The sequence below is a fragment of the Hippocampus zosterae genome, chromosome 4 (genome assembly GCF_025434085.1).
Source record: "Hippocampus zosterae strain Florida chromosome 4, ASM2543408v3, whole genome shotgun sequence".
Classification (NCBI taxonomy): domain Eukaryota; kingdom Metazoa; phylum Chordata; class Actinopteri; order Syngnathiformes; family Syngnathidae; genus Hippocampus; species Hippocampus zosterae.
In genome coordinates this window covers 7,043,683-7,056,064 of record NC_067454.1, presented here as the reverse complement: position 1 = coordinate 7,056,064, position 12,382 = coordinate 7,043,683, and the positions used below count along the sequence as shown (strand labels likewise).

Below are 12,382 nucleotides of genomic sequence, written 5' to 3'. Positions count from 1 at the left end.
ACAAAAATTACATATATAAATATTTTACTGACAGTTTTTAGAAATATTGTACAGAACGTTTCGTCGACATTGTGGGTTTTGTCATGGAGAAAATTTGGTGAAAAAAAAACGCACCAAAAAAAACCCCCATTCTGTGAAACTGTGAATCCGTGAAAGATAAACCTTGTTATCGCGAGGAATTACCGTGTATAGATGGATATGCTACCATATAAGCATATCTTGATAAAATATGTGGCAATGTACAACAATCTCATCAGGCCCTAAGGTACGACTTGATATGGTTTGCTGCTATTTTAATATTGAGCATCGTAAAAATGAACGAACCGCAACACTTTAAACTGCCAAATGTCCAAAGAGCTTTTTTTGATGTAAATCAAGTGAATGTGTACTGATTTGTGATCGTGCCAAGCAAAAAAAAAATACACAGCAGCATACGGTGCCTCGTTTGGCAGTGTAAAAGAAGATAATCTTTTATTTTATTTTATACATTGTGCAAACATGCACAGTGGTTCTTCACATGGAAATTGAGATGAATAACAGTGATGAAAACGACGAGGAGAGCACAAATCTCAGGCAAAGTTGTTTTTGAGGAAGTTGATGAGTCCGTTAGTGGACGGGTCATGGGAGTGCACCTCGGCGGCATCCTGCAGCTCAGGCTCAATCTTCTTTGCCAGCTGCTTGCCCAGTTCCACGCTAGTAACATACAATATAAGATTAGGAATAAATAATTATACTAATAATAAAATCAAATGGAATTACCTTTGAAAATGTGACAGTGAAGTAAAACAAAAAAGTGCCTCACCCCCACTGGTCAAAGCTGTTAATCTCCCACATCAAGCCCTGGATGAAGATCTTATGCTCATACATAGCTGAAAAAAACACACATCATTTTATTTAAAAAAAAAAAAAGATCCATCTTCTGACACCAGATGACCACACTTCTGACACTGGCATCAGATTTCCCATATCGTAAGTATGGAGCTGTATGGCTGCTTTTACAGGGATAATATTGCCCACCTGTGTGTTTGCACCAATTTGGTGAGTGACCCTATCTGACTTGAGTACTTTGCGTTCCAATGACTGACTGATCCAATTTCTGACACCACTGTCAGCATGAGATTCGACACGTACGTATCAGAATTATGGACTTTGGTTGCTGCATGAGTGGATCCCACGTGTGACACCAATTTAGGGACTAACTTTTTTATTGTTGTAGTTTGCATTGCAATGGTTGAATGATCCCGCCCCCCCCTCCTCCCCCTGACACCATTACGGAATCAGAAGTGGGAGGCTACACTCATGTTTTCTGCACTTGTGTGTTATAATGCGGGAGCCGTTTATTTTGCATTTATAAAAATGTTCATGTTCAGTTGTGTATTTGCGGCATGCACTAATCCCACTTCTTACACCGAGGTGGTGAGCAGCCCCAGCTAAGGAGAGAAATACGCATTTGAACAAGAATGGATTTATTATTGTGTGTATTGCTTGCAGTGTGCATTGCAATGACTGACTGACCCCACTTCTGACACCAAAGTGGAGTCACAAGTGGGATTCTATCGTCATGTTTTCTACCCTTGCGTATTATAATTAGGAAACTGTTTGTTCTCTTTCATAAAAACAATAGTTATGCTCCATTCTGAGTTTGTACTTTGTTCTCACCAATGAGAGCGCCGAGCGTGTAAGGGGTCAGTTTCTTGAAGATGATGGAGTTGGTGGGCCGGTTTCCTTGGAATACCTTGAAGTGCACAACAATAAGTATGATATGAATTATCATATGAGTTATGGTGTGTGTGGTTGTAACCCACTTTGTGTGGCAGAATCTTTTCCAGAGCCTCCCCAGTCAGCCCACTGGCTTCCAGCTCCTTGCGGGCCTCTTCGGTGGTCTTTCCCCTCATAAGTGCCTCCGTCTGGGCCAAGAAGTTGGCCACCAGGATCTGCAAACCCATAGCATTATTTGAAATACATTGACAGTCATGTATTTCCATTATGGAGGCAAACTGTTTGCTTTTAAAAAGAATGCTCGGTTTTGTGCAATTGCAACATGGCACTTTTCCAGGAGCCATTCTGACACAAATTTGGTGAGTGGTCCCTTTAGGAATGTGCATTCCAACATAAATCTGGGTATTGTTATAGTTCGACGTTGCATTGAAATGGCAGATGGATACCACTTCTGGCCCCATGAGCTAATGTTGGCTCATGTCCACTTGCCTTGTGATGCAGGTTGTCCCTGACGGGGTGCTGCGACTGTGCCGGGATGAGGAAGTCGGACGGCACCATGCGTGTTCCTGAGTTACAAGCACAAACCATTAGACTCTGTCATTACGCTGATATCCGAATGGTCTTCCTGTCATTGAGCGGTGTGTTGAATTGAGGCTACCTTGATGGATTAGCTGGTAGAAGGCATGCTGCCCATTGGTGCCTGGCTCGCCCCACACGATGGGTCCAGTGTGATAATTTACACGAGCGCCGTGCTTGGTGATGTACTTGCCATTGGACTCCATGTCACCCTGTATCCAAAAGAGTAATCAGGAAAGGAGGGGTGGAAGTCATCAAATTAACGTTAAACAGTGTGTGGAGTAAAACAAACAAACAAACAAACAAACAAATACAGTGTATATATATATTCTAAAAAGAAAATGTTGCAGTTGCTTCGCACTGGCTGACGAGCACATTTCTGACACTCTTGTGTCTACTACTTGAAGAATTACAATGCATTGTGGAGATTTTGGACTGGCACAGATTCTGTTCAAATTCTTAAATCAAGGGAACTTTTTTTTTCTTCTGTCATGTAGGTGTTAACCTGCTGGAAGTAGGCAGCAAAGCGGTGCATGTACTGGTCGTAGGGCAACATGGCGTGGGTCTCTGTGTGGAAGAAGTTGATGTACCAGATGCCCAGCAGAGCGAGCAAGACTGGAGAATTTTTATCCAGGGGAGCCGTGCAGAAGTGGTTGTCCTGCACAGGTGAGTTTAAAATGTTTTTAATAATTACTATAATTTTCTCTTCATGCAAAATTGATCTCCTGAATGACCTACCATCCAGTGGGCGCCTGCTAGCAGCTTCTCAAAGTTGTCAAAGCCTAATGATAAGAAAAAAAAAGATGTCAAAACAAGAACGGGCTTCCAAGTGCTAGGTGTCATGTTGCAAAAATAGCTCCCAGAAATGGTTCTTTTATTGCGCATCAAAATATGAAATAATAATTACTAATGAATAATAAAACAAATTAGTATTATCATAAGATAAGATAAGATATCCTTTATTCGTCCCACACTGGGGAAATTTACAGCCTCCAGCAGCAAGAATGTATGTAGAAAGAAGAAAGGAGAGAGAGAAAAAAAAACAACAACAAACATCTTTCAATTAAATACAATATGAACACAATGGATAAATCGCAGTACTATTTACAATTTTACTTCACATAATTTCATTATTATTATTATTATGATTGTTATTTTTTATTCATCATGGCTAACAGTGAAATAATTCATCAATAAATGTGAACCAAGGAAAATTTACAAGAATTAATTTCTTTATCCTCTTTATTTTTAATTTTTTTAATCACTAATACATTTGTTTCTTGATAATGTATTACTTTTAATTGTTCTGATCTGATCCGTGCCAAAGCATATGAGAAAAACTGTATTGACATTCTTATTCTTTTCATTTTATTACAATTGTTAATATTATTTACTGTATACAATTTAAGACTTTTCTTTCATTCAATGTACTTACAAAGTTGTCACATTTTTACTTTATTTTATTTAACGTCATCGGGAAAAGAAAAAAAAAGTAAAATGTGATGATATAGTTCCTTGCCCAGTAAAGGGTCACATAACAACTTGTACTGTACAAACCAATGTGCAAGGCAATGGCCATTCCAATCGCTGACCACAAGGAGAAACGTCCCCCAACCCACTGAAAGGGCAAAACATAACACTATTTAACAAATGCATTTATATCCAAATCAAAAGCAATAGCCAAAACATGTGACATAGTGACACAAAACCACTGTACTTAAAATAGCAAGCAAATGCAGCTAAGTGACCTTTATCTATGGGCCAGTCTGCTAGTAACCTTTGCTAGGGAGAAGGTCACCGCCAATAATAACTGAGGGGGTTGTATGAGGGGAGGGCCTCTTAGCTCCGGGCTCGAGAGCCCAGTCCTGGTCACAAAGTTGCACATACAGACATACACATACAGAAAAAGCACTCACGTCCCAGAACTCAAACATGTTCTCTGTGTCGATGCCGAAGTCCTTCACTTTGGGCTGAAAGATAGAGAGGCGACATTGAGTGACAATTAGCTAGCTAGCTAACTAAGTAGCCAGCTATCAGGCTAGCTAACTAGGTAGCTCGCTAGCCTGATAGCTAGCTAACTAGCTAGCTAGGCAGATAGTTTTGGTTATGTAGATCATGTGACTTACACCATTGGTGGACAGAGCGACAAAGTGTTTTGCTACAGCATCTTTCTGTGGAGAAATGACAATATGGTCACTATTTGTTGTTTAGCCGGCATGAAAGGGACGTCTGCAGTCCAAAATCACACTCACGTACGTCTTTGGCGTGCTCCAGGAACCACGCTTTGGCCGACTCGGCGTTTGTGATGGTCTCCTGAGTGGTGAAGGTCTGACAAAAATTGCCATTAAATGGAAAACACATACGTTAGATGTATGGAAGTCTCTCAATTGTCTTTGATGGAGAAATATGTACATGTTGTGCTGCGTTAAGTGACGAGAAGACAAAATATTTCTGTTTTTAAAATTGTATCTACAGTTTGTATAAACGGCTTAGGTTCATCAAAAACTCAAAACTAATTCATTAGATTAACGCTAAATTGTCTTTCATGTTTCATGAAACATGCATTAGAATCATCAAGCCCTTAAATTGTCTTCGCCAACCCACAGTTGTAGCCCGTCTAGTACCTTGGAGGCAATGATGAAGAGAGTGGTCTCGGCATTGAGCTGCGATAGCGTCTTGGCGATGTGTGTCCCGTCAATGTTGGACACAAACCACACGGCGGGCCCATCCTTAGAGTACGGTTTGAGGGCCTCTGTCACCATCAGGGGCCCCTGCCATTCACCAAATTGCAATGGAAAGTGTTAAGTATATACGCTACTTTCGAGATGAACTTGATTTGACCTTCAAACTTCTCAATGTGCGTCCAAAACGGTTCGTTTCAGTTCATTATGCACAACTTGGTGGATTTGAACAAGGAGCAACAGTCGTTACATTTCTTGGTGTGATTTTTAAATATTTTAAATAGTGTAAAACATGTATCTCTACTATTATTTGATAGTTATTTTCTTATTACAATGAGAAAAAAACCCCAAGTGCACATAACCTTGACTCCAGAAGGGGAAGCCTGCCCAAATTCCAAATGCCGAGCGCATAAACACAGATTAAACTCTGAAACCTAAGAAGGCCACCCATCAAGCACCTTGCTATCTTGAAGTTTTGAAGAGCATCGCCGACAGTTTTATTTTCTGTCTACTCGACTCATCTGTTCCCCGCAGGATGAGGGAGAAGTTGCTCTTATCACATTGCGAAGGGCAGATGTTAAGAGGGCTTCCATTCATAAATATCTGGTTACAAACATGTTGCTATTCCAAATTCCTGGGATCATGGCTCAATCATCTGCAAATTTTGATGTTCAGCTCCATTTTAGAGAACATCAGGTTGCACAAAAAGTGCTGAAACACTTAACAGTTGAACATTTACATCCAAGTTTAGAAAATGTAAGTAGTTTATGTAAAAAAAAAATTACTCACAAGGTCCGATCCTCCTATTCCAATATTGACAACGTCTGTGATGCTCTTCCCTGTGTAGCCCTTCCATTGACCGCTACGAACCCTCTGCAAAAAATAAAAATGAAAAAAGAAAAACACACAAAGAACCAGATGTGACTTCATATTTCTTTCTTTTATTTCATGTTTGCTGTGGCATTTTACTCACATGACAGAAGTTCTTCATCTTGTCCAGAACCTTATTAACATCCGGCATCACATCTTTGCCATCCACCATTATGGGAGTGTTGGAGCGGTTTCGCAGAGCCACGTGGAGCACAGCGCGACCCTAAAGCACATTGACACATTCATAAATTCAACTAAAATTCGCAAACTCACATTTTAGGTTTCATCCCCTTCCAGAAATGTTCAATAGCGTTTTGATCAACGCTAATCACAATAGTCCTGCGTTTTGTGTGTTTGTAGCTGTGAGATTTGGTTCTTTATCCTGTTGGGAGATCCAGGACCTTTGACTGAGACCAAGCTATCTGACAGTTGGCATTTCACTAGGGAATATAAAGAACAAAAAACTGATATAACTTGTCAAAAAGCCTCAGAATGGCCTGACAGTCTTGAGGATACATTGTACAGATTCAAGACACCACCTTGTGCTGGAAGTAGCAAAGCAGCCCCAGAACACAACTGAGCCTCTTCCGTGTTTCCCAATAGGTATGGTGTACTTTTCTTTTTGTAGCCAATATAATATCTGGGCCTGTAAACATGAACTGACTTGTCAAAAAGCTCCAGAATTCTTTGATAGGCTTGACATTTCATTGTACCCTGCAAAGATTCAAGACTCCTTTTGCCAGACGCAGCAAAACAGCCCCATCAGCCAGTGTTCTGATATTATGCTTGATTTTGGGTCAGTAAAGAGAGAGCTGTTGTGACTTTCCAAACAGCTCCAGGTTTCCTTTATAGTCGTCATTTCATTGTATTCTGCCAAAATTCAAAACCCAGAGCAGTGGTCTCTATAAAATCCTTTACAGGCAGTGTGAAAGGGGCAAGTGACTACAACTATCGTGAGCGATGATGAAGTCCCTCTTGTCACATTGAGCACCTCAGTGAAGTTGATCTTTTCTCCGGTGAACATGGTCTCTCTGGCCGCTTCCATGCCTCTCGACTTGGCCTGCCAAAGATACAAACCATGTGGTCCGTTAAAGAACACAGAAGATGCTGATATTTTGTACTCCAGATGCTTTACCAGCTCAACCAGCATCTTCATGACTTCTTCGGTGATAAGATTCTTGGAGTAGTCCAACAGGATGTCTCCATCATCGGTCTGCAGGGTAAGGCTGCAGAAAAGAGAAACGTCTGTGCTTTTTGGGGGACCGGAACATTTCCATTCATTTTGGAGCGGAAAATGCATTTGAAGTTCAAGGAAGTTCAGTGATAAGCTTATTCACAGAACAAATCGAACTTGTGAGTTAAGGTACCGTTGTTATTGTTATTGTATTATATTTTTATTACTGATGTAACACTAAATCTTCCACTTAATTTAGCCTTGACTTTTACTTATACTTCATTAAGCACGAACATATCACAATTTCAGTTTCAAGTCAAAGTCAAGTGTCAGTTTTAGTTAAACAAGACCCAAGTTCGAAAATTGGCGACTGAAATCTGACTTGAGTCAAGTCAGGTCACTCGAGTCACTCCCCTCTGATGCAAACACAGCATTATGAAGCAGAAGAGCCCAGTTTGGGTGGGATACTTCCTACCTGAATTTGTGGAACCTCTCCTTGTCACTTTCAAACATGTGCCTCATGTTGAGGTTCAAGGCATGGGCCGTGTACCATTCCTGCAACCGCTGGAAGACGGGGTCCTGCGTGAGTCCCATGTTGCTGAGTCCGGAGTTGGGCTGAGTGGGACCGAGGGGGTGAGCGCAAAACATTTTTCAAGGGCCAGCCCGGGCTCCTCCTACTCTTTCTATATTCAGGGCTGCTGCATGACTGTCACACCTCCTCCCCCATGTGTGTCCTCAAGGGTTTGCACTGCATGTTTGGCACAGGTGGCAAAATAACAGTTTTCACACTCTGTACTTAAGTAGATGTACATATAAAAAAATCTGATAAAAGTAAAAGTACTGATTTAACTCCTTTACAAAAGTAAAATAGTACAAACTCTTACTCTCTCTCTTTTTTTAAAGACTTGACCACTCTCTACTTAAATCATCCGGGGAGGGTGGGGAAAAAAAGTATAAAACCTCTTTGACAAAGTCAGGAGTTGAGAGGAGAGGAATCTGTTTTCAAATGTAGGAAGTAAAAGCAAAAAGTCATCAAGAAAATACTCAAGTAAAGTAAAAATATACATTATTATTATGATTACTAGTGTAATCTTTAATAGTTAAACACCAAATGTATGCAGTTTTTTATTTATTTAATTTTAATATTTAGTCATCCAGGTAAGGCAATTGAGAACAGATTGTCATTTGCTAACCTGGCTGCAGAAAGCACAGTAAAACAAATCAATATATAGAACAAATACAAATGCATAGAAAATAATCACACACAAAAAAGTAAAATATGATACAGTCAAACATTTACATATTTAACATCATAAAATATAATGAATAAAAGGTTCATAACAGTCGAAATACGCTGTGTACAGTATCCCTCATTAACTTTTGAAACTATGATATTGGGATATACAATTATATTAACATTGTTCTGTACTGTAAATACAAATTGAGAATATTGAGGTCATGTTCCAAATGGTCCCTTGCTGGTGGAATTGGTGGATCAGCACGTACCCTGTCGACCATCTGGCCAAATAACATTTCTGTGCTGCAATCGTCTTGATCCGACGTTAGAGAGCGCCAAAACCTCAGTCTTTGTGATGGCCGTTTGATTTAAGTCTTATCTCAGCCTTAGTTTAAGTATATTCAAGAAATTTTATCTTAATTGTGATTAAATATCAGACATTGATGGTTCGGACTGAAACGAAAACGCAAAATGTACTCGTACCGGCCAGGTTTCTGTTTGTGAAACGGTGAAGGGACCGGAAGTATTTGCTTTTATTTTAACGACCATCTTGACACTCTCCAGTCAGACTGAAATGTCTCAGGCTACACTGTGAAATGTTCACCGGAAGTGGTAGCTTTTATTACGACATGCTTGACTTAGTCGTCATTCAGACAGGAGATTCGCTGTCAAAGAGGGTGGATGCCAGAGATGGTAAGCGATGCGCCTTATTCCTTTACTACCTCAACATTTTCCTTCCGTTCTATTTCGTTTCCCCGTCTTTATCGAATCAAGCTGGTGTTTATTGAGCTTTGCTGAGTTTTTATCGGTCGCGGCTCTGTCACGCTTTTCAGTCGTGTCGCAGAGAGGCTAGCGGGAGCAAAGCTAACGTTAGCCCCGTAGCTACATCGCTAAATCCACTGAGTACACATGAAATATCCGTGCGCCCGTTATCGGACGCACATCCCCCTCATCGACCCCGACCTCACGATTGACAACTTATTTCCACTTACGCTTCTGTGACATGCTTCTTCTACGTTACGACATGCTGTTGTGGATCTACAACAGTAAAATGTAAACATATTTGCCTGTCCACTATTCTAATCGAAACCACACACCTTTGCCTCAAGAGGGAAGGAGCGATTCCGTGTTGGTTATTTTAATTTTTTCACGCCATCAAATTTGCCCCGAGTGAGCACGTCGTCTTGACAACGGTTTAGTGTGAATTGTCGACGGAAATTAAAGCGTGATATTAACGAAATGTCGTCATATCGTAATCGGTTAGAGACGCACGTGTCCGATAATGGACCGAGCTAAGTGTGGACTTGCTCACCGTTTATATTCATGGGAGTTCAGTACAAGTTAGCACACTCGTGTTTGATGTTAGCTTGCGGCTAAATAACTAATAGCCTTAGATACAATACAACTATCCTTGTGTTTATAAACCTTGTGCGCGCGGAAGCTATCTAGCGACACTAAGTACGACTGTGTTGTCATTATTATTAGGCTATCATTATTAATAGCTGCGACATAGTGCTCCCGCCGCCGGGAGTTTCGGCGAAACCGGCGAGCGAGGAATTTCTATCAAATAGTGAGCTTTAAAACTATCGCCCGATACGAAACGGACACAAGAACTCTTTCCACTCCTTTCTGGAGTGAACCACCATTAAGAATAAGCTAATATAAACCCTCGTCTCTAAGCTGTAACCATAACGCTTGGCACCTGAAGATGAAATATGGCATGAGAGCTCGTGGAATGCGTTTCCTGTTTGGCCCTTTCGCAGACAGACAGAGGGAGAGAGTGTGAAGATATGTAGTGAGTTGCTCAAATCAGTGCACTGTAAAGGCACTTTTCATGTCACTGCTACTTTAAAGGAGAGATTATGCATTTCCCCAATCCCATTTTAACAGCGAGTCCCTTGGTATTTGGGGTTTGCCATTCACATTTTTGTAACCTGTTTGTTCTTTGTTACTCACTGAAAATTCACCAGAACTGCCCTCCATAATTATAGGCACCCTGGCTAAGATATGTTCTTTAGCATCTCATAAATTCAGCGTTTTCCTAAATAATATAGGACCAAAACAAAACCAAAAAAAGAGGAAAGTCCAACCTTTAAGTCAAGTGCATTTATTTAGTGTCGAAAAAAAAATCCCACATAAAGAAATAATTCTTGATGGCAGATGTTAATACACAAATATGCTGGTATTTAGATATCCTGACAATTATTCTCCAATAAAAACAAAACAAAACATTTTTTAACTTGGTTAAAGAAAATGAATAGGGCATACAAACAAAATTCCACTATGATACGAAGTGACGTCAGAATCACAGCAGGGATTTTTGCCTGCTTAAACAACACATTTGAATAAGATTTTGAACATTATGTTGTTGACATCAGTACAAGCAGTTTGTAGCGGAAATATAAACACAAATACACCCGGGAAGACAATTCAAGTCAGCCATTATGCCACAACATGCTGTTAGGAATAACTTCAAAAATAAAAGCACGCCGAGGCATTTATGTTCATTATTTGGTAAACTAAGGGTTATTTTAAAGTTGGCCTTCTCGTTGCGTGCTACCATCATGGTAGCATGAACAATTGTTGTGGTTGGCTTGAATTCTTCCTCCCTACAGTGTACATGTAAACAAGTACCCGAGGCAGGAAAATAAATGTCTCAAGCTATTTTTTTTTTAAACCAAGACAACAAAACAGGATTGAATCACCCAGCGACTTGGCTCCCTTTCCTCTGCACTCTCCTCTTCAGTCCCCTCCACAGGTTTTCAATGGGTTTGAGGTCTGCGTATTGAGATAGCAATTACCGTACAAACGTTTTTAGAAAGTGCACCCCTTTCATCACAAATTTTCTTAATGGGGCAGGCATCCACCGCCAATACAGGGGCTTTACTCTATTGTGCAAAGATGACCATCTCATCACAATTTACTCACTGAATTACTTGGTGTCAAATTTAGATGTGTTTAGTTGAGCACAAAGCTTTTATTCTGTGGTATGAATGGAAACAAATGGATACACATTTTAATTGTGGAAGAGCATTTAATTGCCTGTCTTTGTACGTTGCTGGCATAGATAGCTGAAGATACATTACTGTGGTCAACAAATTTTGACTATTTAAAAAAAAATGAATGCACTAATTTCAAATCTACCCTAGTTCTTTTCTCGATCACATCAGGTTGTCATAATAATAATAATAATAAATAATAATCATTAATCATATTTATGAATTCCCATTTACGTTCAGCGACGTGAGGATTTTTTGGGGGAAACATCATGTCTATGAATTACAAGGCATGTTAAAATCCATACTGTGCAAGCTTTTACAGGTCGAACTTAAAAAACAAAAAATATAAATATCTTAAACCTGATGTGCTAGGAAAAATTACATAATTACCTTAAAAAATATGATTATTATGAGATAAATATGAAGAAAAAGTATTTAATCAGATTTTTAATGCGTGAATGTCAGTAACACAAAACTTGTAAAGTAAAAAGCACAACATTATGAGAAAAACCTTGTTTTTTCCCTACAGGTCAAGAATGTGAGGGGAAAAAAAATCAAGCGTTTTAACAAGGAAATATAATCACAACAGTTCGAGAATCAAATAGATTTTTTTTTTGTTTCGCGACAAAACATGGAATCAGTCATTGTTCACGCAAACAAATTGCTGTTTTGCCACTGTTCATTACCGCACAGAAATGTGCTAAAGATGTCGACCGGCGTTCAGGTTTTTAACTCCCACCTTGGAGAGAGCTATTCGCTCTTGTCCTTTTGTCAGCTTTTTTTGCTGGCTTGGCACAGACTCCCCACTAAAAGCAGAGCCTCGCTCACTCAGCCCACTTGTTGACATCTGCCACAGTGGTGTCGCTGTGGAAATACGCGCTTTGCTCGGCAAAATTCCTGTCTCGCCTTCAGCCCATTCTCCTCCCGACCGACAGGCTGATTCAGCGCTGCGCTCGCAGTCCCGTCGCTCGTGCGCTCTGCGGTTGAACACGTGACCTCGCGCAGACGGTCACATCATCCGTCCGCCTCATCCGTCCGTGTGCACCAAGGTGACCAACAAGTCACGAGCTCATTGTTTGCGCTGGAGAGCCCTCCACACTGTGTCATGTGTTGTACACCTGAGTGA

At 40.3% G+C, this 12,382-nt stretch overlaps 2 protein-coding genes across 2 annotated transcripts in view; one reads left to right on the top strand and one right to left on the bottom strand.

Moving 5' to 3' along the window:
* Positions 1-440: 440 nt before the first annotated feature.
* Positions 441-7,663, bottom strand: gpib (glucose-6-phosphate isomerase b). The gene is made up of 18 exons (XM_052064355.1): positions 7,496-7,663; positions 6,982-7,072; positions 6,838-6,906; positions 5,950-6,069; positions 5,766-5,849; positions 4,920-5,066; positions 4,552-4,623; positions 4,422-4,466; positions 4,212-4,265; positions 3,853-3,913; positions 3,034-3,077; positions 2,801-2,953; positions 2,378-2,507; positions 2,209-2,285; positions 1,806-1,934; positions 1,660-1,735; positions 803-869; positions 441-693 (listed from the first exon to the last, which is right to left on the bottom strand). Exons 1-18 carry the CDS (start codon positions 7,612-7,614, stop codon positions 570-572), a joined length of 1,662 nt encoding a protein of 553 aa, XP_051920315.1. The 5' UTR covers positions 7,615-7,663; the 3' UTR covers positions 441-569.
* Positions 7,664-8,819: 1,156 nt separating this feature from the next.
* The window catches only part of LOC127599990 (granule associated Rac and RHOG effector protein 1-like), a 28,018-nt gene continuing 24,455 nt past the window's right edge, over positions 8,820-12,382 (top strand). Inside the window, exon 1 of the mRNA XM_052064288.1 lies at positions 8,820-8,950. The gene's annotated coding sequence lies outside the window, so the exon portion shown is untranslated. The remainder of the gene's footprint in view (positions 8,951-12,382) is intronic.